The 27,737-nt window shown below is 36.8% G+C and overlaps 1 protein-coding gene across 5 annotated transcripts in view; it reads left to right on the top strand.

The window, feature by feature from the left end:
* DIP2C (DIP2 acetate--CoA ligase C (putative)) overlaps positions 1-27,737 on the top strand; it is a 290,423-nt gene that overhangs the window by 214,641 nt on the left and 48,045 nt on the right. For all 5 annotated transcript variants that reach the window (XM_085227048.1, XM_085227047.1, XM_085227045.1 and 2 more), the window contains 16 exons: positions 992-1,094; positions 1,460-1,524; positions 3,223-3,316; positions 3,433-3,552; positions 4,357-4,471; positions 9,136-9,275; positions 10,789-10,925; positions 13,146-13,354; positions 14,008-14,122; positions 16,661-16,862; positions 17,586-17,695; positions 18,491-18,571; positions 22,122-22,245; positions 23,873-23,994; positions 25,786-25,897; positions 26,009-26,118. In XM_085227048.1, coding sequence (XP_085083174.1) covers positions 992-1,094; positions 1,460-1,524; positions 3,223-3,316; positions 3,433-3,552; positions 4,357-4,471; positions 9,136-9,275; positions 10,789-10,925; positions 13,146-13,354; positions 14,008-14,122; positions 16,661-16,862; positions 17,586-17,695; positions 18,491-18,571; positions 22,122-22,245; positions 23,873-23,994; positions 25,786-25,897; positions 26,009-26,118 — 1,959 coding nt within the window. The remainder of the gene's footprint in view (positions 1-991; positions 1,095-1,459; positions 1,525-3,222; positions 3,317-3,432; positions 3,553-4,356; positions 4,472-9,135; positions 9,276-10,788; positions 10,926-13,145; positions 13,355-14,007; positions 14,123-16,660; positions 16,863-17,585; positions 17,696-18,490; positions 18,572-22,121; positions 22,246-23,872; positions 23,995-25,785; positions 25,898-26,008; positions 26,119-27,737) is intronic.

Genomic DNA, 27,737 nt, shown 5'->3' with positions numbered 1-27,737 from the left:
CACAAGGAAGCTTCAGTTCTCATATCCCAGCCTTCAGACCCTTTGAAAAAGAAGGAACTTCTTGTTCAAAAGCTTGTCTGTGACATACTGCTTTGTGAGTCACACTCTCCCCATAAGACCAAAATCAAGAAGGGAAAATTAGCAATGCTGTTAGGCTTAATTTTTCTCTTATTATTTTTCCATTCTTTTCTTCTACTTCTGTGTAAACTCAAATGTTTTGAATTCAGTGGTGTTAGTGCTGAATTTAAATGACTATTCAAAGGGGTAAGTCCAAGCAAAGATATCTCCTGTCTTTGCACAGTCAGAACACTGAGTTCAAGGAGCAGAAATAACTCCATTTTCAATCTTGTTGATTATCTTCATCATGGAGAAAGAGAAATGTTTGTTTTAATTGGGAGTGATCGTTTTCAAACTCTTACATAAAGTTGCAAAAATTACCATGATCATCAGCAGTGATCTCCTACCTCTTTCCTATGCTGCTTTCTCTTGATTCTCATACTCTTGCAGTCAAACAGCTTGTGTCTTTCAGAAAATATATATAGAGAGAGAGAGAGATTATTATAGAATCCAACAGTGGTTCTGTGATCAGCTCTTATTCCATGCCATATATGTCACAGAAGGGAGTTCAGATTTATTAGCTGGCCTATAAAATCTAACATGTTAACACTGAGCAGACTGAACTAGGTTCCTCTCTGCCAAATTTAGCCAGTCTTTTAGCCATTAACATGGTCAGAATTTTTAGAATCGTTTTTCCACAATGCCTGTATTCCAACAACAGATGGATTTCTAATATTGAGCCTGGGAAGCTTCAGTCAGGAAGAGAGATCCTGTCTGAAAAAATCATCCCAACCTTCTCAGTACTGCTGCCTTCTTAAAATAGGATCATTAAATGTGTCCAGTATTCATCTCCATAAGAAACACTTTCAACTATTAAATAATGGAAATGGGGCACATATTATACACTGACTTTCTCTTCTTGATTTTTTTTTAGTACAAAACATGTAAAGATGGAAGTGTGCTCGGGGTGACTGTGACAAGGATTGCGCTGCTGACACACTGCCAAGCCCTGACCCAGGCATGTGGATACACAGAAGGTATGGAGTACGCTTACCTGGTTTTATGAAAGTATGAGTTGTAATTTGCCATTTGTGATTTGCCATTTGTATTCTTTTCTAATACACAGATCTGTGTTAAAAGCTTGCAGATTTTTTAAAAGATGCTTTTTTTTCTTTGTTGATTTCAGAAAATGTGCTTTTAAAATATCTTTATGAGAGGTACAAAGAAAAGACAAATAATCCTAGCCAAGACAAATCCCACAGTGGAGGCTTACTGTGAACGTTAAGCTTTGAGGTCATCAGTCATGTTACACTGAAGCACACTATTTCCTTCCTTTGAGTGTGTTTGATTTGAGTCGATGCCATTTTCTAAAATATCAACTCTCTTTGTTTTCTTTGGACAGCTGAAACAATTGTGAATGTATTAGATTTCAAGAAGGATGTTGGTTTATGGCATGGGATTCTTACAGTAAGTATGTTTTTTTATTTCTTGTGAATATTTGAAAATAAACTAACCTCATATGCCTACTGCTATCACAAACTGGGATGTCCTACAGTTTCCTCTAATACAATTTTTTCTGCTTTGAAAGCAAAAAATATATGATTTAAACCCACAATCCTCTGCTGGTGCACTTACCCGTAATGAGCACAGTAAAGATGCCAGAGTGTTTTTACGATCATATCGAGTACTCTGGCCCCTTTCTTACCATCTCATTCTGATCTCGTTTGTGAATGTTTTTGAGATCAGACTTAAAAGCAGAAACAAGTAAAGAGTATTAGTACTTACCTCTGTAAGAATATGGGATAGCTGTATTGCCACTGACTTGTCTATCCAAACTCCCACAAACAGGTGTTTCTGCAACATTAAAGCATTTCTCATACTTTAAGCTGCATACATTTTCTTCTTGCTGCTTGAATCTCTTCCTCAATTTATGTAGGAGCCAATTGTCATATTTTTTATGTATGACAGATTGCTGTTTGCTGATCACATTAAGAAGAGCTACAAGTTTTGAAGGGTCGCTGTTTGGGAGTGCCATGATGAACAGTTCATACATGCTATGATTCCCAGGGAGCTGATATACTTTTCAGTGTTATATTGCTCCTAATATCAAAGGGCAGTAATAACACTTGTAAAGCTGGAACATCCTATTAGGCTTAGTGTCCATACACATCTCCCAATAAAAAAAACAATTTATATCGTTGTTGAAAGCAAATATGTAAAAAGCCTTTTCAGTGCCTTCCTTTGCTGTATACCTTGCTATGAACTTCTTGTTCGTAGTGTTCAGATAGCCAGCCCAGTGGGACACTTGACCTGTGTCAGAAAAACTTTCTTAAACCTAGATTTTCCAAAGGAAATAGTTTATTTAACTCAATCTGCAATAAGGAGAGATACGTTGCCCTCCAAAGACATTTCTAAATGCTAAGAAAAGCAGTGCAGCACTTCATTTGCAAGTTGTTTGAAAGCAACCCATGAGAAATTACTAAAGCAATTGACTGCTTCAGCCTAGGAGATCTGTTTGCTGTCATTGGCTTCTTTTTTCTATGCATTCTTCAACTTCTCATAACCTTGTTGAAAACACTGGAAATGACCTACCTAGAGCAGAATTTAAAAAAAAAAAAAAGAAAAAAGTCATCTTTTTTGATATATTAAAATAGTTCCTGCTTAATCCATGAGTCCGCTTTCTTGGTCTACTCTCTTTCAAATAATTTTTGTCCCACTAGCAAGTCTTTGTGGAGATGGATTTCTTTAGAAGGATATACTGGGAGAAGTCATATATACCAAACAATAGCAGGCTCAGGGATGGTAGTAACCTACACAGCCATCAGGCAACCGTTGTTCATCCAATAGATCTACATATTTTTTAGTGCTTACTGTCACTTTTGTATTTTAAGTCAATTGCTTAGGAAGAAAACCTATTTAAATTCTTTTTCAGTTTTGCTTCAAAGTTATGATCTGATTAGTCTTAATCTGTAATCATTAATTAAAACATTCAAACGTGGCGATTCCATTTCACCTTAGTGTAAATACCCAAACAGGAAAAGATAAATGCCAGCACTGAATATAGAAACAAGCACAGAAGAAATATCATAGATGCCTCTGACCATAAACAATATAAATAATTGTCATTATTGTTATATAAAACCCATTTATCTTATTTGATTTCAGAGTGTCATGAACATGATGCATGTTATAAGTATTCCATATTCCTTAATGAAAGTGAATCCACTGTCATGGATACAAAAAGTGTGTCAATACAAAGGTAAGGAACAAGAATGTACAAAAGTATATTTGAATGCCAAATCAAAGGAACAAATTGTTTTTACTACTGTACAGCTTTCACATGGTTCATTAGAAATCTTCCCATTCCTGTTGCAGCAAAAGTTGCCTGTGTAAAATCCAGAGACATGCACTGGGCATTGGTGGCACATCGAGATCAGAGAGACATCAACCTTTCCTCACTGCGAATGCTCATAGTGGCTGATGGTGCCAACCCATGTAAGTGATGCTTCTGCAGTCTAACAGAGCATAGAAAATGTTTTCCAACTTGTGTCTAAAGTTTCTATCTTCAATCACCATAGCTAAAATATATAACCAAGTATAAGGTTTGTCTACTGCAAACTATTTGATATTTATCAAAACAGTAATTGATTTTGAATTTTTTTAAAATATATTTTTCTTTAGCTAATCCTGAGGCAAACTTGATATTCCACATAACGTAAGTTGCAGCAAATCCAGTTTTGTTTAACATGACAGCCATGTACAAAAATTGAAGTAAATAACCTTAAGTTTTAGAGAGGATCAAAACATTTCTTCTGAATGATGGCTCACAGATACAGAATGAACTGAGAATTTTGGGGGAATACTTACGCTAGTTTTGACAACCACATCAAGATCACTCCTTGAAAAGTACTTGTAGAAACTATTTCTCTTCACTGTTTAAGATGTCAAGGCATAGGTGTTTTCCTTTTTTCAGGGGCTTGCTTTGGGTTTCTGAATTAAATCTTTCATTTGCCTCATCTTAAAAAGAAAAACTGTAATGACATTCATGTTACAAATCTGGCATTAATGGCTTTTCTGTGTTAGCATAGTGAAAGTATTTTATGGTCAAAAATTAGTATTTATTCAATGTATACACATACATATAGTTGTATCAGGTAAGGCTCCTTTCCTAGTGAGTTCTTTTTAATTTTTTCATTCAGAAAAGCCTAATATATTGAATAATAAGTTTGCAGTTTCAATAGCGTCACTTTTGAAATCAGACTGTGTTTTCTCCTCTGATTTTTTTTTTCCTTCCCTCAGGGTCTATTTCTTCCTGTGATGCATTTCTCAATGTCTTCCAAAGCAAAGGTCTGAGACAGGAGGTCATTTGTCCCTGTGCTAGTTCACCAGAAGCTCTCACTGTGGCTATCCGAAGGTACTGTGTTATACAGTGCAACAAACTCACTGTACATGATGTGTGCTAATGTGAAAAGAAAGGAAAAATGCATCCAAGATTGAATCTCCTTACTTAACTTCTCAATGACATTTTTAGTTTTCATTTTGTTCTTGTCTAAACTGACATTTGTAGTTTAGTAAGTCGAACTAGTTTAAACTTAGTAATTTTAAGTTACTATGTAAAGAACACTTTATAACATTTCCGTTCCTGTAATTATGTCTAATTTTAAATAGAATGAAATTCAAAAGCTAATTCTGTAAAAAGAAATGGGAAAATGCCATCGTAAACATAAAATTAGTTAAAACATGGGATCTTAAATGGAATTGCTATTAAGGAAAATTGTACTTTAAACCAGTCTGTTTAAAGAGAATTATGGCTTTCTGCAGATTGTTTTTGTCTAACTAGCACTTTATAACCAGCCATAAACTCTTAGTAATCATCTAGAAATGCCCTTTGAGTCTGTGGGGTTTGTACCTAAAAATAAAATGGAGAAATTCTAATAAAACTATTAAGCATTATGTACAGGAATATCCATATAAAGCAGCCACCAGTCGTGAGGTGTTGTAAGACACAGTAAATACCCTAACTCATCTGTTCTGGCAGAATTTTCAAAAAGCAATGCCTTGAACAGTAGGCACCTTGTTTTTAAGTTCATATTTCTATCGCCATTTATGATTTTTTTTTTCACATGTTAAAACATGAAATATAAAACTGTAAAGCACTGTAATAGAACTAAGTAAAATACTTCCTGCCACAAAGCTTAAATTATACTAAGTGAAATGTAACTAGATTTTCAGTTAGCTTTCCAACAAAACATCACAGGAAGAAAGACACAACGTCAAGGATGTGGTTGCCTTTCAGCCACATTATTAACCTAAAATGCCTGAAAGCTGTCTGTCAGTGACTTATCCAGCCCAGGTCAGTTTTCTTTCTGCACTACCTCACAGAGCCCATTGCTCAGCTCCAATAGGCTTTCCCCCACTCTCAGCAAGTAGTAAGGAGTGAGTTGTGTTTCCCATGTGTTGGGTTTCTCTGCTGCAGGTGCACAGCTCATCACTTCCTTCACCCTTGGAAGTAACTGTTGCTTTCATGTGCAGCATACATTGTTTATTCTGAACATTGATTAATGAGTCAGAGTTTTCATTTTCTGTATTGGAAATGGAAAATCTGCCCCCAGATCACAGGTTATGCAGTGGGAGAACTCACTGCGACTCAGTGTGCAGTGGGTGGTTTGCCCTTTCTAGACTTAAACTCTATGCTTATATCCATGTGAAGCACTAGAGATTCATTTTCAAATTAACTAGCATTGAGAGCTTACATTAAAAAATAAATAAATTAGCACATAAAATAGCTGATAATTCAAAAAAAGGCATTTTTATCTTCAGTGCCTCAGTAAGTAATTACGGAGACATTTTTATTACAGAGAATGTTATTGAATACATATCCACTTTTTTTTTTGAAGCCTGGATAATGGCAGGGTAATGCTAGCTGAACTTGTGAGCTTTAGTATTTTTCATTTTATTCAAGTCATCTCCAGCAACAGTAAAGTCATTATCATACAAGTTCCAAAGAGTTACAGCTGAAGTATACTTTAAAATGACTCCCCACAGAGCACAGAACCTGAGAGCTCCCTGTTAATGCTCTGACTCTTTTAAAATCTATGGTGTAATTCTACTGATCTTCCTGTAACAAAACCAATTCTCTGTTGAAATATTCTTGCAGTTTAGAGAAAGACAGTCAGTAATACACTAATAGGTTCTTTACCTTTAGAGATGAATCATAAAGCCTAATATTTAAAGGAATGTGTCATGCAAATAATTCTTTATGGTATTCCCATTTGGTTTACTGCATATGAGTCTGAACCTGCTTGCTTAAGGGAGTGCAAAAGTACGTCTGTTGCCATTCTAACAAATGACAAAAAGTAGCAATAATTTGTATCTCTAAATGGTAGTAATAACTGTTCTTAAAATGCTCTATAGCTACTCAGTATGAACAAAGCAACTTTGAAGTAGATAAATGTCCTTATTACATGGCTGAGGAAACTAAAGGGGTAGGTTTGTCTGGCTTATGCTAAATGTACTTAGCATATGGAATAGGTGGAATTATACCGTTGTTTACCAAGGAAGCAGTGTGATAGAATTCCAAATCTGACATGAAAAATAGAGTGTGTAAAGAAAACCCCTTATTGTGGATTTCACAGACAGGACAAAATAGAGGCTACTGCATGGCAGAACTGTGGCTCACAGGATGCTTTCTGACAGGCTGCCTGCTGCAGCTGTGCTGTTGGATGCTTAGCTCCCCACCTCACACCTGCACCTTGTTCTTCCCTGCTCCCTCTTGGTGTCACAGAACTACTTGCCTCCAAGAGGAGGCTCAAGCTGAGCTAACTGACTCGCTGAGGGATCCGCCTTGAACTACCTGCATACTCTAAAATGACAGCTCTGGAATACCTGTCCTTGGCACCAAATTCTTCTGCTTCCATTGTGCTGTGCTCCTTGTTCACCTGGGAAAGCTGTTACCTCAGCCCAGGCTACACCAAAGGCAGCTCTATTGAATAGGCCCAGCTAGAACCTAACTGGTCCCGTGCTTCCAGCTTCTCTACCTTGCACACCTTGTCTTTTACTTAAATAAAAATAACTTATTTTAAAATTTACTGATTTTTTTTTAATTAATCAAAGAAACAGCCAATGTCTTTCAGGGCTGCATCCTCTCTTTTATTTTTAGCAGCCTTTGTATGTGATAAGTAACACAAAAAAAAAAATGTGTGTGAGGAAAGTCTAGGTGTTCCCTACTTGCAGCAGGTTGTGAGCATCTTGTGTGTCTGCAGGAGACCAGCACTCTCTTTTTATATATTTAAGATGTCCTGAGCAGTAAAATGGGCTTTTTGAAGAGCAAGGATGAGAAGAAGTTGATCAATGAATGTGGCTGAAAGTTCTTTTGACATGATGAGAATGTTATTTATCACAGCTGCTCGTTTGCTAGCGCTATTTGTTACGCTCTAATGCATTTTCAAGCATGCCCACATCCTTCTGTGTTGACAATGTCACTTGAGAAATATGCCTTGTAAAATGTATTAATTGAAATTTATAGTGCTTATGTGAACATGGGCTAAGGCTAAGGCCCATCTAGTATTTCAAGCACATTAGAGGAGAAATGTCACATGAAAGGACATTGTCTGTGATGAAATCGTTCTGTTATGATGGACTACTTGGGAAAAATACAGAATCTTGAAGGGACTATTGACAAGTTTATAGATTTTGAAGATAGCTGGAGTCTAGCTGCTCTATATGGATACATTATCGATACTCAAATCAGCATCATGGTAGCCTCCAGTTATGCTTTTCAAAATACAGGACAGTATAAGAACCTTTCCAGACATGAAAAGTCGTGACATATTCTTCTGGCTTAATACTTAGCGTATGTCAACATTTGCTTGCTCAAGCCACACTCTATATATGTAATCATTGTATTTACTGATACAGCAAGGGGTTCCATATTGAAATAAGCTGACAGCTTGTGTTAATGCTGTGAGTCTGTATGGAACATCAGTAGTGAATGTGAGCAAACTGAGGTGTTACTGAGTGGTTGCATCCACAGCATTTTGACCAGGACTGATGAAACAGCAATTTATTTTCATGTTTAGGGGGTAAGTTAAAATAGGAATAATTAAATTACATGCACTAAAATAAAGATGATGAAGTCCTTGCAGTTTCTACAGATATTTGGCAGTAAATCTATTAAAACCTAATTTCTTCTGCTTAGTAATTGTAAGTATTTAAGTATTTTGAGTGGGAAATCTCATCTGTTAGTTAAAGATAAAAGATTTGCATTCTAATCTTGGCTTTGTTACCAGCATGCTAGAGGTAGGCTTTTATTCTGCCACGTGAGCTTTGTTTCCTAATTCTAAGTTGCACCTAAGTAAGAAAGTAATATGCAGAGACTTTGTCAAATTATTTACTAATTATTTCCAAGTATTTAGAATGCAGCTGCCTTCTACTCTGTCTGCACTGCCTTTCCATATTTTTTAAAAAGTCAAAAGCCCTTTCCTTGGCTAATCAAGCAGTCTGTAAATCTATTTGAAAACAAATACTAGTTTTTTATGTGAATATTAGGCATTACTTTCATCTCTGCAATCCCATATGTGGGTGCTTAATCAATGGATATACAGATGGTATGTGTATATATATATATATATATATATCCAGAAGCTTGGCTAATATAATTTATATTGGAGGAAATGAGAGAAAGTCACTCACCCTGTCCTGGGCTTGCAAGATGAACTCCTGATGGAGCAGAACTCCAGAGAAAGATCTTTCCCCGCTGGCAGTCAGCTCTTAAATGGGTCTAGGAGAGGTGGAGCCAGGCTCCACCCCTTCCTGCAGCACAGGTGAATTGCCTTCACCTGTGCTCCCGTGGCTGACTCATTGCTCGCCTCAGGTGATCAATCAAAGGTTCAGGCTGTGATTCAGCAGCCCCATACAGTGGGGGTAACTACTGAGTGGGAGAGTTGCTAGATTACTTGAAAATGGGAAAAAAACCTACTATTTTAAACTCTCAAATAGAGGAGTGTTTTCAGTATTAATCCATTAAGTAAATGCTTACATCTGCCTGATGGTGCATGATGTTATAAACCATGGTTGCAGGCCAACAGATGACAGCAATCAGCCACCAGGCAGAGGAGTTCTGTCCATGCATGGTCTCACATACGGAGTGATTCGGGTGGACTCTGAAGAAAAGCTGTCTGTTCTGACTGTCCAGGACGTTGGCTTAGTGATGCCAGGAGGTAAGGATTGAAAGAGTTTTGTTTGAAACTTACTATGAGTCAATTCATTAATTTAATTACTTACGTAGTAAGTCATAGAAAGCCTTAGGATTAGACTATGGGATATAGACTATTAGGATTAGCATATTTGAAAAAAAATTAGTCTAAAAGCCTTACTTATGAAACTATGGTTTGGAAAACCAAGATTTCTTCTCTATATTTACTTCTGTGGATCTCTTTCCATGTATTAACGGCATGCTTTGAACAGCCTCACACCACATCAAAACATTGATTCCTTAACTGTGATGTACAGAAAATAGAACAAGTTGAGAAAATTCTATAACCTATGCTATGGGTCAACCAAATTGCTATCTGAGGGCTTGCAGAATATTTTTCCAAAAATATTGAGCTATCACTCAGTCATCAGCAAGAGAAGGTATGACTGAACAGTTTACGTTGATAGGTTGATACTGAAGAGCCAGTGCTTCTAAAAATGAAGATAAGATTCTTCATAACAGCTAAATTTTAAACAGTAAGTTATGGAGACTAGAAAAGGGTGACACTAGTTTTTTATAACAGAATGTCTATTATATATCAAGTGAATAAAACATAAATTATGCATCTTAAAACATTTCAGTTGAGCAACTTAAAATACAGGAAGATTGATTGTTGTCTAATAGCGATCATATCAGATATTATTATAGATGTACTGTCTTGCACCTTGTACAATATTCTAATAGTTTTGAGAAAAATGCACACTCTTGATTGTCCTTGAGTGAGAGAAAGGTCATTAAAGTTTCTTCATGCTCATATTTAAAGACGTGTTGATGCATTGTTGTCTCCCTTGTTCATCTTCCCAACTATGAAGTCATACTTGCTTGACTCCTGCTCCAGCTGTAACAGCATACCTGATTCTTATTTGTGTGGCTTACACGTAAAATGATGTTTCTTCCTCAGACCAGTGCTTTCTAACCCCTCCTGTTCTGCTCTGATTGTCTCCTCAGCCCTGTAAGACCAGTCTGAGCTCTGATAAATTCTTAGCAAAACAGTGGTACTAGTATGCTATAACATGTTGATCTCTCATATGGTGTTACTTGCTACTTAGTGAGAAGTGTATTTCCTGGTTGCTTGCCTCCCTGGCAGTGTAATTATTGTCAGGAATGCCTGTGGAGTATTTCATTTTGCTCTGACTGCACCAAGTCTATTCTTTGATATGCAAAACTGGGAACATATTTATACTTCACAACAATATTGCAAATCAGCTGAGGTTTTAGGTAGCAAGGGAGGTTAGGTTTTGTTTTCAGTTAAATGATTGAGCTTACATAAAGGTCTTTGCATTCTTTTTGTAAATATTATATTTAATGCAAGTAACATTTTATTGAAAGTGTTCAACATTTTGAGTATGAGAGAGAGATTGTTGTTTAGTGACTAAATATAATTTACTTAACTCCACCACAGTGTCTTTCTTGCAGTGTTTATATTATACTATAGTTAGTTTTATAATATATTTTAAAGTCATTTGCTCTTTCCCTAGCTATAATGTGTTCAGTAAAGCCAGATGGAATTCCTCAGCTCTGTAAAACAGATGAAATAGGAGAACTGTGTGTATGTGCTATTGCAACGGGTACATCATATTATGGACTCTCGGGCATGACCAAAAACACTTTTGAGGTAAGCTGGCAAAAATGCTATGTAAAATGTTAACTTTCTAAGGGTAATATTTCACTTAAAATATTGACAGTAACAATATTAGAATATCAGCAATAATCAGTGCTTGTGGTTTGGGACTGTAGCCAGATAATCCTCACTGAATCCCATTTCATTAATTGCAAAAACAGATTGTTCTGTGGGTTTAGTTCTGGCTCTGAGGAGCTTTTTCTTTAATTTTGGAAGAAGATACCAAGTGTTGAAACAGTCACAAGGAAAGCAGGAAGAAAGGCAAAGTTCAAAAGGTAATAATGTATATCAGGAGCTGCATGCAGAATTGTATTGTTGCAAGCAGTAGGAGAGCTACTGTATGTCCTTAAAAGCAGTCTCCATCATTTCTGCAGCCCAGCATACTTTTAAAGCCTGCATTTATAAAGAAACCTGACAGACACAGCCTTCAAGACATATCTGAGTAGTGAAGATAACTTTTCCTAATTAGTGCCCCCCACCTGCTTTTATTTGAACAGCCTAAGGTGAAAACTTTTGTGCTTTGTGTGATCTGTCTTCCAGTACATTTCAGCAGCGGCGCAGACTGCTGCATTGACAGCTCTGTTGTACCTGCTCACTTGTTCTCATTAACTTCTGTTGAAGCCAGTATGAAATGGTGGACAAATCAGAGAAACAATGAAAAATATTCAGCTGAGACTTTTATTCATTCATGTTCTCATTACTTTCTCTTTAAATATTTGAGGAAAATGTAAGAAAAGTGTATTTATATTTCTGTTAACAAATGTCCTTTCTAATATTACCATGTTTTATGGACTACACATGGCTAATATCTCCTGCAAAATGGTTTCAGCTTTCCTTATGCAGAACTGAATATTGTAAACATAATACATTAAATAATTAATGGATGCTGATAGATATAATCCTCCATTCTGCTAGTGATGCCAAGAATCCTACGATGCTATTGTGACCTGAAATTTGTAGATTGCTGATTACTGTGCTACAAGAGCAATTAGCAGTACCCATTGTGAATGATAATCCCACATTTGACATATTTCAGGATAGAAAGGTACTTACATTCATTCTGGAGTACTTACTGTAATTATAAAATCATTCATAATTCATAACTAGATCTCCAGTTGAACAGTACATTTAGAGTAATTCCAAATGGTAAGCAAATAAATTATCACTGAATCAGCAGGACTACTCATTTTTGAAGTTATGCAAGTTCTTAAGAACTCTCAGCAAGTGGGACTCTCTTCTCTTTTATGGTGTAATTTGTGTTGCAGGTAACAGACTGAGGTTTGTGTTGCCGAGATCAGTTATGGCTGAGGGTGTATAAGCTTTAAATCTGCTCAGGAGGAGTCACCTGTGAACATCTGGCAGCAGAATTTTACCTTTATTTTCAGATGAGCCCTGAAGGACTCTTTGTAGTCATGGTCTTCCACTTGTCATTGTCATAAATAACTTACATTTAGACTATTTCAGTTTTTTAAGAAAAGATGGTAGGAAAGTATGCTTGTGTCAGAATGCAATCCAAGTAGCTCACCAGAAGAATAATGCTGAGCTAGCTGGAATGAGAAAAACAAGATAAATTGACCTGGGTAGAAAGTATCCCATGAAAGTCATCTATACATTTGGTGTTCAAAAGTTTAGAGTTGCTGTAGAGGACTGTTTTTTCACTTTTTGACATTAACAGAGGTCCTGTGAGGATTCAATTGACCTTAGATAAATGACATCAAGAGTCATTAAAATACAGTACCTAAAAATAGCTTTACTTCTAGCCTCTTTATTTATCTTTACTACATTGAAGTGGAGTATGAGATACTGAAAAGAGCATCTACTGTCATGTTTGCAGTTTACTTACTGAGGTACTCTATGCATAGCACCTCTGATTAATTTTGCTTAATGCAACTTGTAGTTTTTTCTTTTTAATTCAGTACTATTTACCTTGACTGATTGACTGATTTAGGTCAGAAATTAGTTACAAGCATAGCTAGGAAAAATGTGTTTGGTAAACAGAGTGAGACAGATCTTGCCAAACCTCGAATACTGAGAATTATATACTGTAGCACAGGAGTTTCTCAGTGTTCTGTTTTTGGTTAGAGAAGATAAAGAGCATCATCAGAGGCTTATTTACTTTATTCCAAAGGAGCTGTCTGAAAAACCACGCCTGAAATACTAACCATTATCATTTTAGTGTATAGAATAGGAAACCTGTGTTTCTGTGTCTTACAGGTGTTTCCTATGACCAGTTCTGGTGGCCCTATCACTGAATATCCTTTTATAAGGACTGGATTACTAGGCTTTATAGGACCAGGTGGACTTGTCTTTGTTATTGGCAAAATGGATGGTTTGATGGTTGTCAGTGGAAGAAGACATAATGCTGATGACATTGTAGCAACAGCACTCGCAGTGGAACCAATGAAATTTGTCTACAGGGGCAGGTTTGATCCTTTTTCTTACTTTAAGTAGAAATTCCTATTTCGCTCAGATTAGATGTAAGTGACCCAAAATGCTCCCAAAAGGCAGTGCCTAATCTGCACAGGGCTTTCTGTTGCTGATAAAATAGGGATGCTGTGAAATTTTTTTTGCATTTTTTCTAAATTACTGTTTATATGGCTGGAGGCAGGAGACAGCAGAGGAAAACCTAAGTCATAGCTGAGGTAGTCTTTAAATATTGAAATCCAAAACTATCATTTTAAAAATTTCCAGTAGAACAACTGTTAATTCTGAAGTTGTAATTACTTGTTTCTAAGATATGGTTGAAGAGGGTGCTTGTGCTGGCAGCTGAATAACTGCTTAAAAGCAGCTTCGGTGAGACACAAATTTAGTTCTCTTTTTATCCTAAAAGGTTTACTTCTTGAGCTCTGCTGTTATTGTTGCCTTACTAATGAGTTCAGAACAAGATTCTATATACCTGTTTCAGAAGTTCTCTAAAACTGAGTTGCTTTTTCCCCCTTAAATAAAATGCTTATGAATGCACCAATCCTCTGAGTAATAAATAACATAATATTGGTACAGAGATTTAGTTTAGAAGACAGGATCTTATTGTCATCTATCCTAGCAATAAATACTCTTCCTTCCTTCTCTCCCATAGGATAGCAGTGTTTTCAGTGAGTGTGCTGCACGATGAAAGGATAGTTATTGTTGCTGAGCAAAGGCCAGATTCCACGGAGGAAGACAGTTTTCAATGGATGAGTAGAGTCCTCCAGGTAATGCTCTTAATGTATGTTTGGAAGCTGCTTTTCCTAATTTTTTTTTTTAATTGAACACTTAGACCTTCAGAGTAACCTGACATTCGTGTTTGAGCGATTGTGAACATTGCTTCAGTCACACTTCCAACTACCTAATTAGCGCAAAATAAGCTGCTTCTGGGTGACAATTCCTGCCCAGACCACATATGTCCAGTGTGTAAAACATAACTCAAATGCTGTAAGAAAGCAGGGATGACTTGAAGCAAGTAATAGCAAAAAGGCAGTAGCATGTAGTCATGAGAATATAGTGATTCACTGCTACAAAAAGGTGGTGAATGACTGTATGTATACTTACTGTTAAAAGCTAACAAAGTCTTAATAAACAAAGAAAAGTAATGTTATGGAGTTGACTTTATCAAAAGTATGTATACATAACTGAACTAGATCTCCAGATTTCTTTTTAATAAATGGGAAAGAATTATGTTTCTAGTGCACCATGGTAAAGTAAACTATTTGAGAAACAATCTAAAAATGACTGCAATGAAGGGAAGGGATTCATTAGCTCAGACATAGGCATCTATGATAAGGTTATCTGCATAGAGGACACCTATTGCAAGGAATCCCATTCCGGCTACCTGGTGAATCACACAAGGCACATAGCACCGGGAGAGAGAATATTCTCGGAGTATGAAGTTTTCTTATCTTGAACAACATAGCAGATACAGACTCCGTGCAAGTTCTGGCATCTCTAATCAGTTTTCTCAATGAAACCAAAAGATAAAGATCTCAGGCCCTCTATTTATTGCCTGGCTTAAATAATTTCAAAAACTAAGCTATCTTATCAGCAGACATAAATACCAGCAGTTTTAAAAAGCTGACTTGTACCCTTCTCTCAAAATTTCAAGGTTTAGTTCATCAGTGCACATCTCTGTGAAAAGTTGTTCATCATCTTCAGCAATGTGCCAAATTCCAGAATGGGAAAGGTGACAGCTTTGAGTGACCCATGACATTTTTCAGGTTGTGTGCCACAGAGGTAGCTGTCAAAGCAAACAATGTGGAGGTCACTCATGTATAACAGCCCTCATCCCACCAGAGTTGGGCATTGCTCTCCACACACCTCTACGAGCCACACTGTGATGTGCTTTAATTAGTTGCTTACCCTATAATAGTTTTCTTTCAAGCTGATGTCAAGTGAGGAACCCGTGACTTATCACTGCTCTTCAGAAACCTACAAATAACATTATGGTTGGGATTTGATGCTTCAGATTTCTGCTGGATACATGAGACATTGCTTCCTGGCGGTCATGCATATCTAACTATTGCTCATCTTTAACGTAGGGGGTATGTAGACCAGCAGTGAGGTGATCCCGTACTGTCATGAGATCTACCACTATTAAAACTGCAATGATTGTAAAACAAGTAATTATTCTTTACAATCAAATCAATAAAAATAAAGCAAAGAGAAGACAAAAGCAAAACATAATTTAGAGTGACTGTAGAAGTAATCAATAATTTATTGGCCTAAGCTTAAGTAAATAACTATAAATCATTATTTGATTGTCAGAATATAGATTGCGTCTTTAAAGCAACAAATGTATGCATTCACACTTCTCATGGTTAAAAATTAAGATGCAAGTTAAGTCAATTATATTTCTGAACATTTAAGTTTTCATTAGAGATGCTGTCTGTGATTTGATTCCCGGTCTGTTTGGATGTCAGAAGTTATTTTTCTAACTCACTGGCTGCAATTTTTGCACCCAATGTAAGGAAAATAACCAGTTAAAATGTGAATGGAATTAAAATGTAGGAGCATGCGTATTCATATTTAGCTAGATGAATTACATAGATACTGAACATGACTGATTTTTTGAAATTGATGCAGTTGACTCCACTTTTCAGACAGTGAACATTGTTAAAGATTCAAAAGTCCGTATTTTTCAGGTTCACATTCAAAAGATTTTGTTTCAAGTCAGTGCTTGTGTAGTTTTCCCTTATATTGAATAAGTTCCCATTCCTGCCTGAGGATCTTCTACAGAGTAATCAGGGAGCAAAACAGTTTTTATCTTGGCAAATTAAAAATTCATAAGCTGCATACATCAGTAGCTGCATGTGATACATGCGCAGCATTTGCCATTTTTCTTTGTTCCACAGGATGGACTGGATGTTAAGTTGATAGGAAACCTTTGAACGTTAATTCTGAGGAGTGTGCAGTCTCAGACCTGTTTCACATGAGTTCTCAGACATCCTAGTGATAAATCTTCAAGATACTACTGTCATTTGTCTGAGGAGTGCATTTCTTAATAGATTTCCATGTGTTTGGCACTAGGCTTTTGTATGCTTTTTTTTATCTTCTGGAATGAGTGTAACAACATAAGCGTTACATTTCCATCCACCTGTTCCCAATGAAAAGAACCTCCTTATCACAGGCACTGCTGAAGTGTCTTTCTACTCTCAGTTAATTATCAGGGTTGTTTAATGCAGCAATTTGGAATAACACGTTTATTATAATGATGAAAAATTAGCCTTTCATTAGAATCGACTTCCTGCCTGTTTTAGGCTATTGACAGTATTCATCAAGTGGGCGTCTACTGCTTAGCCCTGGTACCAGCCAACACACTCCCCAAGACGCCGCTGGGAGGAATACACCTATCAGAAACCAAGCAGCTTTTCTTGGAAGGATCGCTGCATCCTTGTAATGTGCTGATGTGTCCCCACACATGCGTAACAAATCTGCCTAAACCAAGGCAAAAACAACCAGGTAAGATGAGTGGGAGCAAATGAATTGTGACTTTATAGTGTGTGCTATGGTACAGTGAAGAGTGAAATCAAATAACTGTTAATGTAGGTGAGAATCAGCTCCAGTTCATGTTAAGTATAGTAGGCAGAATCTATGAAGAATACGTTCAGAAGGAAAAATGCCGTAAAACGCTCTTCATTAGTAAAGGTGAAATTTCTGCTGCTCTAAAAGGCACTACTTGGACCACAGCTGAAGTTCTTCACATAGTCCTGGTCACTTGTGTCTGAAGTATATGAACTGAGACTGAAACAGAAAAACAGCCTCCAAATAAGCCAAGTTTATTAAAGAGAAAGAAGATAGTTGACACTAAATAGCAAAGTTAGAAGAACAACAAGTTGTTAAAAACGGATTGTGAATCAAGTAAAACCAAGAATATGGATAAGTTTTTTTTTTTTTTACCTTAGAAGGGAGGTTCTGCATTATTTTTACAGTAGGTTTATCAGAAGGGAAAACCAAGCTAGTTTAAGATGAGCTCTGCAGTTAAATATGTATATAGTAGAGAGAGGGTGAATCCAGACCTGTCTTCCAGGTACATCAACCAAAATTTGTATCAACAGAGATATGCTCAAGATTTTGTGCTGTGGATAGCAATGAGGAAAATTAGTAGTACAAAAGAAATACAAATAATTTCCATCCACAAGAAAGAATTTTGATTGCATTTAACATATCTCTGATTTATTCTAGAAATTGGCCCTGCCTCTGTGATGGTAGGGAACTTGGTCTCTGGAAAAAGAATTGCACAGGCCAGTGGTAGAGATTTGGGGCAAATAGAAGATAATGATCAAGCCAGAAAGGTAAGTAGAACTTTTCTAATTTATCTTCTATTTAGTTAATTAGCAACAGGAGACATAACAGTACATACATCATATTATTTCAGAATTGGTTTATTACATGTTAATAGTAACAAACTAACACATTTTAAGACACAATTTACAGGTAAATATAAAATAGACATGAGAGGAGATCACTGCTTTTCACATGTATGTGTTGTTCTACTGGGATACATGGGACAACAGAAAACACAAGGTAGAATGTGGTAATGGGTCTGTTATCAGTAATCATCCTATATTATGTCATCATTACTAGGTAGAGTGGAGTCCAAGGAATCTAATTTGCATATATGGTCTTGATTTTATTTATTTATTTTTTTTTTTAGTTATTATTTTGATTCTGTTTCAATTCAGCTCTTTTGGGAGCTTATGTGAATAATAAAATTAACTAATGCTGAACTGTATCTGTCTATATATCTATATGTGTATTTATAGTGAGAAAAAGGAGTAAGATTAAGAACAAAAATTGTGCTTAAATTCTGAGAGATTAGTAAGAATTTCTTTATTGTTTTAAAAGTATATGTAGAATTTATCACCATCACAGCAGTGACCTAAGTTCCAGAGAGGCCTCTATTGCTGTGTCAGAACACCTTGCTATAAATGTATGGTGATAAGAGAATCAATTCATGTTTAGTGTTTCATAGTTATTGACATAAAACTTAGAATATAAATAGGAAAGATAAATTCACAAAAAATAAATGTGTTTTTTAAAGCTGAAAAATTATTTAGTGCCATGACTGTAACTCTTCTTTCTTTTAGTTCCTCTTCCTCTCAGAAGTTTTACAGTGGAGAGCTCAGACCACTCCTGACCATGTGCTTTACACACTACTTAACTGCAGGGTAAGCAGTGCAGACCAGTGCTCTAACAAGCTGCAGTGTGGCAAATGACATGCTGGTGTTCCAGCTGCACCTGCTTGCACTGTGTCTGGACGTGGCTCTTTCTGTTTCTTTTTCCATTAATACCCTGCTGCTATATTTATTATCCATGGAGGCAGAGAGGAAAAGAGAATAATAATTGCCAAATGTTAAAATACAGATTGGTTTTGTATCTTATACAAATCTTACACATTTCTCATTTCTTTTTCTACCACATACATATGGGTGAGCTGCAACTGCAAATCTATTTCAATACTCTTCATTCTGATACCAAAGAGTAGTTCTTAGTACTGCTCACAATCTTAGTTTCTAATTTGAAAAGCACAAGCTTGGTGAAATCAAAGCACTTTTTCTACATAAAGTGATGATTATTAGTTTTGAGACTGGGCCATCTGCAAGGAGATGCAAGAATAGGGAAAGGAGTTAAAGAGAAGAGATGTGTTCAGAATCCAGCCGGGTCTGCAGAGGATCACTTGTGCATCTCTCTGCAGAGCTTGATGCCAGCCTGCCGTAACATTTCATTGACTATCAAAAATGAATGACTTCGTATCAAAAGGTACAGAGCTCAAGTTTACTGAGAATGGATGTTGACAGGCTTCCTAGACAACTGTAGATGACAAATCTGTAATTCCCAAGACCACTGAAGAGCAGGAAAGCCTGATTTCAAAACACCCTGCCTTAGTGCCTACAGACATATCTGTCAAAACTGGGAAACGTATCTAGTATGTGAGGGTCTTATGGAAAGGAAGGGCTTGAGATATTCACCTGTGCCACCTGGAATAGCTGGCATTTGTTCTTAGCCCGTATGGTCCCTGAACAACGTAGGTGGTACAATAAACCTCCAGCAATTTGTGAACATCTGCTAGATGACCAGTTATTGTACTTACAGGATATGTTCCCATAGCCCATATTACATTGGTGGTATGGAAGTTCAGTTTGAGGCTACAAATGACTCATTAAGCTAATTTGTTTTAATTCAGAGCAGTAGTTAGTGTTATGTGAAGATTTCTATTTTTTACAGACAATGGTGAAGTAGTAATTTAGTCATCTGCAACAAAGCAGAAAAGTTGAGAGAGAATGCTGTTCATAGGTGCACTGTTACAACGTTGAATTAGTGGATTGTTCTGTCCTGTAAGTGAGGAGCAGAGATGCTATGAGAAAGATACCATGCTGTCCCGTCTCCTCCACACAGGCTGTTGCTTTTCAGCTCTAAGTAATGCCAGACTTTGCCTGCTGGCACAAGGGTTCAGACAGCGGGAGGGAAGGATACAATGTGGAGAGTGAGGATTAATGAAATAATTGATTGTTCCTTAGAAGTGAAAAACAGTTCAATTTTGAGATTCAGTTTCTCTACTCCTTTAATACTCCCAGTGTGGAGTATGTCCTCTTGTGAAATTTGAGAGATTTGTTGTTTTGTGGAGAGATTCAGTGTCTAATGGAAAGAAGTGACAGGGCTGGTGAGTTTTAGCCAAAGCAAATTTTATTACCCATCTTGAATCTTAGTTCTTTTGTAATTTTTCCCTCTTTGTCTATCTTGCATCTTCTATGTAGACACTGTTCTCAAGCATCCACACATCTCACAGTTGATGACTAATGGAAATTCACTGAGATCAGAGATTTCCTGTAACCCAAGCATTTTGAGAAATTAAATTTCTAACTTAGCGCAGTGCCCTGTTTTTATGGTATGGGTTTCAGGTATGAAACCCAAAGGGAACAGTTATCTCTGCTTACCCACGATTCTTCACCAACAGCAGAATTCTTCCCAGCACTTCGTATAAACACTGCCTTTCTTCCTGTGCACCTGCAGCAAGTGCCAGAGTTCTTAAATGAACTTTGCCCAAATATACGTGATTTGCAGCAATTCCCTTTCTATGTCAGTAAGACTTGTGGTTCTGGTGTATGTGGGGAAGCAAAAGGGTCCATCTCCCCATGACTGTTGAAGCAGAAAATGTCTTGAAAGAAGAAAGTGAATACAAGTACATTCCTACTGGAATGTCTACTGTGAGCGACTACTCAGATGTTGGATTGTTTTGGCCACGTTTAGGGCTGGTCATGGTGTCATTAGAAAAAGTTTTCTTAGTTGAACTATCCAGAAAACAAATTAAAATCGCCTGAAATGCATCTTTTTTTCCTGTTATCTTGAGCTCTTTCTTGACAGTGTTTGAGGTGTGACATTTCTAAATGCCAAGTGGTGCATGATAACATGCTGTGACCCTATTTCCAGATCTTTCTCCAGCTGCTCTCTCTCCTCTCTGAAGCTTGTGAACAATATGTGCTGTGGTGGTATGAGGGATAGTGCTGATGAATAGAAATCAGCAGTCAAGCCAAATCCGTAGCATTTCTTGCCCTGTTTTAATATAATTCAAAGAATATTTCTGTAAAACAGAAGACCTTATTACTATCACGATACAGTATTTTTTTGTGTTGCATTACACTTTTGATGCACTGACTTCTTAGAAGAATATGTTAGCTTTTTTTTTTTTCTATCTGTTTATTCATCTTCTCTTTTTCAAGTGCTTGTGATATGTGCTGGATGTATCAGAGCAGTGATAGAGACTGAAATCCTCTTTCACCCCAGAGGAGGTACAGCAGAGCATCCCTTTCCCATACTGCCCTATCTCTTTACTCCAGCCCAGACCTGGCCTGACCAGCTCTAGCAGCAGTCAGTCTCCTGGTTGCTCATTCATTCTTTGACTTCTCTTCAGAGTTGTGAGCTCTTGCAGTGAATTCTGTGATACATACATATATATATCTCTGTATGTGTGTTTGTATGTATGCATGTATTTATCTCTTCAGAGAGTGCAAGAATTCAGTTTAAAACACTGTGTCTGTTTGATAATTTTGAGACGGTGCTATCTTAATTGCCAAACTCTGTTGTTTTTTTTTGTTGTTGTTGTTTTTAATTTTTTTGGCTTACTGACCAGAGTTATTTAAATTCAATAAATGTCTTTTCTCTTTCATTTATATGCATGTGCTTAGCTTTCGTTCTAGACTAATTCTCTTCCCCTGTCACAAAGTATTGTTTTCTCTGATGCCTTTTGTCTCATCTTTGAAAGTATTTCCCCTGTGCCATTTGGCTTCATTCCAAGATGCAGACAATGAGATGCAATTTTCAGGATTACTCTCCACAGATTCTCCAGATTGCTGCAGAAGACCACAAAAGCACTTTCCTGGCTGTAGCAGGAATGCTGCATGTGTAGCAAGAGGAGTACGGTTTATATGATCATGACATTGGCAAGCTACTGTGACTTCCTTGGTTAGAAAGGCAGTGCTTTTGAGGACACTAAATACAGGGAGAGGAACGGAGAATGTTCCTTTCCTTGACAAACATCCTTTTTCTCTCCAGCTACAGTTTGGCATAAGACTGAAAGTTTCCTTATTTAAGGTGACTGTGTGACATACTGTGGCTTTAGGAAACTGCAGCACCTCGTCCAGTAGTTTCTACGCTGCAGAGGAGAACAAAGATCAATGCAGTGCATTGTCTTCTGTGACGTTTATCTTTCTTCCTGTGCAGGGAACAATAGCCAACTCATTAACATGTGTCCAGCTACATAAGCGAGCAGAGAAGATAGCTGTCATGCTGATGGAAAGGGGGCATTTGCAAGATGGAGACCATGTGGCTTTGGTTTACCCACCAGGTAAAGAACCATGTTCAGCACCTTGATGCTCCCAAAAGTTTTTCATGAGCCTTTAGAACAGTGCAGTGCATGTGTTACCAGCCTGTGAACCAGATGAACTGGCAATACACAAAATGTTTGTCGTATGTGCATTTCTCTGAACTTAGTCAAATGTATTTTAAAGATTTTCTTTTCTTGTATGAGTATGAACGTAGATACTATATTCTATGGGTTCATATTAAGTGGTACTTTTAAAACCCCTTTCTTATAAACATTCACATCTAAACAGTAATTCACTTCTTTGCCTTTAGTTTGCTAGAAACACTGTATTTTATGAGCCTGTGGTTCTGCTAAAATATTCCATCTGCTGAGCGTTCTTAGGTTCACCTGTCAAATTCCTGTTTGAAAGTACTGCATTTCATGAGGATAAAGCAGCAGTACCTGGGAAGTAATCAACCTTATTAGAGCAAAAATATGATAAATAGCAGATGATTAAGAAATACCCAAAAATAACAGTATTTTGTGTATATGTAACCTACACAGCTCTGTGGTTTGAATTTTTCTACTTTGACATAAGGACTTTAAGCTTGTATTAACCAGTACCATCTTTGACATTTGTTCAAAATTATTTCTGATCTAGTACTGCTCTTTTATCTTTAACATTTTGTATGTCTTGATGAAATAAAGAGTCTCCATTTTAAGTCTGGATTGTGATATTTCAGTAAAAAGGGACTGCAAGATGATGGTTAAATCATTATCATTTTTAAGCGATTTCTCAATGGTTAATATGAGGAAACCTTTTCCACAAAAGAAATGTGTGTTTTAAACGTAAGGTTTTATGTCATGCTTTTCACTTGCCCTGCACAAATCATACTATCAGAAGAGCAGTAAACCTATCTGTACTCCAGATCTATTTCCAGTGGAAGAGTAAAACAGTCCCCATTGTTATCTTGGCACAGCCTGCGTACAGAACGAAAGAACCATCAAACAGAAGTCACAGGGTCTTTATGCTATTGTCAGCTCAGCTTCTTTCTGTGGCCTGAAGTGTCCACAATCTGACACCTGCAGTCAATATTTATATGGAGGAATGCTTAGTTTTATGTTAGGAGCAGGGATTCAAAGCCAAGGCTCCATTTTTGATTGTGAAATTTCAGGTAGATAAGTCAAAGCTGTATGTCTGAAGTTAAAAATGGCACGAGAAAGAAAATGTCTAATAAACCTTCAGATGTTCCTTATACAACTGATAGGAACAAATATAGTACTCCCTTGTCCTTTTGCTGGGACACCCCCCTTCTTGAAACTCATTTGTGTGTAAATGGAATTTAGAAAGATAATTCATCTGTAGAAATCAGTCTTTTTACCAGTTACTTCCTGGTCATGTAAGTAGAGCTCACCAAAATGATGATATCTGGCTTCAGCTTTGTGTGTTGTCACTGGTTTTTCATGCTCAGGAGAACAGTGCAATTGAAAGTAATCAGTGAAGCTGAACAAATACTGACAAGGGACTGAAAAAGAAGTCTGTTAAAGGACTTAGTCACTCATTTAACCTTCTGAGTTGAATCCCAAATAATATTTATGCTGACATAGATGTCTGTGATTAAATGATTTGATTTTCAGGGGAGGATTTTTGTTTTTGTTCTTCATGCAGGAATAGACCTGATTGCTGCATTTTATGGTTGCCTGTATGCAGGCTGTGTGCCAATAACAGTTCGACCTCCGCATCCCCAGAACATAGCGACAACGTTACCTACTGTGAAGATGATTGTGGAGGTGAGCAGGCATCTGAAAGTGCACAAGCAGATGAAATGTGCAGTGGACTTGTGTCCTAGTGGTCTAGTATTTGGGAACAGTATGAATGGGTTACTTTTAAACGGGTGATGTTGGGTGATGTTACTGTTAAATGAGTGATAATGAGTTACAGTTAAATAGGTGATGTTATAGATTGAAGAGTTGTACTCCTTCCAGAATTCCAAGATTTCAGCGTGCTTCACAGTCAATGCTATTTGACAGCATGCAACTTCCTGACTTCCACAGTCAACGTTTTACTGCAGTCGTGCTACACCGTCCAGGAAATTTAACAATATGCCAAACGTGGTAGGGTTCCCCACCTGGCAATGCTACGCTCAACATCGATAAAAGTCCCAATGGAAAAGCTTTTCCCAATGGAAAGCTTAGCTTGGCTCATGCTGAACTCTGCAAACCCAATTGTTTTGCAGTTTGAAGCAATTACAAAGTTATGTTGTGAAGATATTGGTTGGTGGTTCTATTTTTGTATGGGGAAGTATTACTCTGGCTTTTTATTTAATACTTTATTTTGGTATTTTGGCTTCATCTGATCACATTTTATCTTTGATGCTCATAAGTAATTGCGTTCCTAATCTGTTGAATGGAATTCCAAATTTCTGAAATAACAGAAGTTGAAACAAATGTGATTTTATTGATAATTTCAACTAGAGATAGTTATAATTTGGTTCTTTCCTCACTGTATCAGATGCCTCAAAATGTCAGTAGAGGTATGAAAAAATGGCCTTTTGTCTTCAGGATGTTTGGTGTTTTGCCACTTGGCGTTTTTAAACATCAGCTGTTAAAGTCATGTAAAAGCTGTTAAAGTTGTATAAAATGAATTATATTGTTTCTCTCGTTTCTCCTTTGATGTCTAATAGACCAACCAGGTCTGACTTGTTTCTCACTGAATAAAGTAGGGCAGGTATAAGCTGACTTGCAAGCATTGTCTCTTCAAGACATAAAGACTGACTATAAATAAAATATTGGACATTATTAGTGATATTAATGCCAGTCTTAAAAAACTCTCAGCTCTGTTTTGCACATTTTTTTTTTTTTTTTCATTTTGGAGAGGGATGACGTTGTGGAAATTAAAATACTGAGTTTTTATAATCAGAAAGAAATATTCTTGTAGTTGCTACTAAGATATTTTTTTTAATGGATCTAAAAGGAGAGCAGCTTCAGCATGTATCATCTAAAATTCAGAGCAGATGGTAGTTACAGTAAATTCTCCATTTCTTAGTGGAACTTGCACAATTTTTGGTCTAGAGTTACTTTTGACAGTATCAGAAGAATTCCCAATGCTTTATCACTAGCACTAGAATCAGGAATATATGGGTAACATAAAATTGACTAAAGATAGTAAAAATGCTCATATAAATGTCAGGCTAGGTTTTGGTTTATGTTAAAACATTGTTTATAAACCAAGATATATTATCATGATATAGGAAGTGTTCTGGTCACAGTCTTCTGTACTGGCATCCTGGGTTGATAAGTGATCTAATGCACTGGAAAAGTTGCATTCTCACCACTAAGGTGCCTTTAGTTTCATTACAATACTCTGCTCAAAACGCAATTTTAATGTAATTTGTAAAACTCATATGGCTTTGTCTGCTTTGTGAGCTGAATTTTTTGTGACTCTTTTCACCTTCTGATTAGAAAATATAAGACTAATATATCTGTGTCCTGTTCTGGCATAAAACAAATCATGGTCTTACTCATTTTCAGAAGAATTAATCAGCATCCCATTGTGTTATTCTTTGTTTGTTAAATTCCTAGGTGAGCCGCTCTGCTTGCTTAATGACTACACAATTAATATGTAAATTGTTAAGGTCGCGAGAGGCGGCAGCAGCAGTGGATGTCAGAACGTGGCCTCCAGTACTAGATACAGGTGAGTGCCAAGGCTAGGGCTCTGCTCTCTTTTTGTCATTATTTGTCAAGCACTGAGAGGTCTTTCTGTCACTGGAGTAAGATACGTCCATTCATTCTTTATTTTCACTAGATGACTTGCCAAAGAAACGGCCTGCACAGATCTACAAACCTTCAAACCCTGAAACGCTTGCTTACCTAGACTTCAGTGTCTCCACAACTGGAATGCTAGCAGGGGTAAAGGTAGGAGCTTCTTTTAACAGTTGGCATTCCTGCTCCCATGCCTGGCTGGCAGGTAGTAAGTACATCGCTGAATATTTGTAAATTCTATTGATTTTTGGTAATAGAAGTTGAGTTACTTCCTCCCTTACAGTCATTATTTGATTACTTTAAATTGGCTTTATTGGCTTTTCCATACTACTATCCAGCGTGCAGGAAGTTTTTAGCTTCTGCTCCAGCATGCCTGCAGATAGCCTAACGGCTCATCTGCCTGAAACATTCTTTAACAGAAGCATCTATTCATTCTATTTTATGAAGGAAATGAGATTTGGTCATCCCTCTTCTAACTTGCTCCAGTGCCCATCTATTGTTTGTTCCTCATTGCAGCCTAACTGTTGGCCATTGGTTTTGAATATTCTCTTCTTCATTTAATTGTGGGAACTGTTACATTTCTGGAATATTTACCTTGTACAAGATTAATGTAATCAGCAAACAATGTGTTTATGTATTTACTTGATAAGCTTTGGCATGTTGAGCTCTTTAAATCTCTATTCTGACGTTTCCTCCAACATTCAACACAGTTTATCGAAGCTGATTTTTCTGGCTTGTAACACGTGAAACCAACAATTCTATTGTTGGTTTCAGCAATGCACAGGCAGAGGTAAAATTCCTCTCATATTATTTATCTGTTACTTCCTTACTCCTATTTGTTGCATATCCAGGGACTATGATGACTTTGACATCATCCATCTATTTTCAGAAACTGTAAACAAACAAAACTATAAAAAAGAAAGCATTGTTTACCCAGTTCTTTGGTGGAAAATTTGAAGCACAAAGTGAAATGATCTGCCCAAGGTTGACTAATGGCTAAATGGCTGAGTGGGCTTATGGTTATGTATCAGACACTCCTAGAAGATTGATATCATCTAACTTGAGACGATGAACCACTATACTTACTAAAACATGGACTAGTCCTTGGACTCCTCAGTAGTCAACAGACAGAAGCAGAGACTTTCAGAGTGTAATTCCTTTGGTGTATTTGAAACATCTATTTTTTAATGGAGGTGAATGTCATTTAAGTCTTCATTTCCTCAACAGGGAGTCTTAAATGATTGTTTGAGACATACTCATCTATATTAAATCAGATCTGAATTCCGTCTTATCAGACCTGTAGAACTGACTACTAATGATACAAAGTCAATATTGGGAGAGCTTTAAAGATAGTCAAGGCTAGGGCAAGGTGAAGAATTTAATGTGGCTAAAAGGAAATACAGATAAATATCTCATGGAATTCTTGATTAGCCCCAGATATCATAAACCTTTCAAATTGCTAAATCAGCAAGTTTATATAAATAGTGCCATCAACTAGATCATTGCCTGTGATTAATTAATTATGGATGGATCACCAGAGGCCACAAGGCTTGTCATAATGCAGTGGTGATTAATCAAAAACAATGGCTAAACAATTTACATGGCTTCTGGAAAGCTGTTAGATGTTCTATAGTCACTTTGGAAGTAGTAAATTCCGCATAGGTTTACTCTCAGCTTTTTCCCTAGCTTGCAACCAGTAAGGTGTAAAAAATCACAGAATAACAGCAGTTGTTTTCCCTCAGAGTTCAGTTTAATCCTCTGTGGAAAAAAAA

Source organism: Meleagris gallopavo, chromosome 6 (genome assembly GCF_905368555.1).
Source record: "Meleagris gallopavo chromosome 6, MGAL_WU_HG_1.1, whole genome shotgun sequence".
NCBI classification, from domain to species: domain Eukaryota; kingdom Metazoa; phylum Chordata; class Aves; order Galliformes; family Phasianidae; genus Meleagris; species Meleagris gallopavo.
The sequence above is the reverse complement of the archived record's forward strand: the minus strand, read 5'-3'. Positions and strand labels throughout refer to the sequence as shown.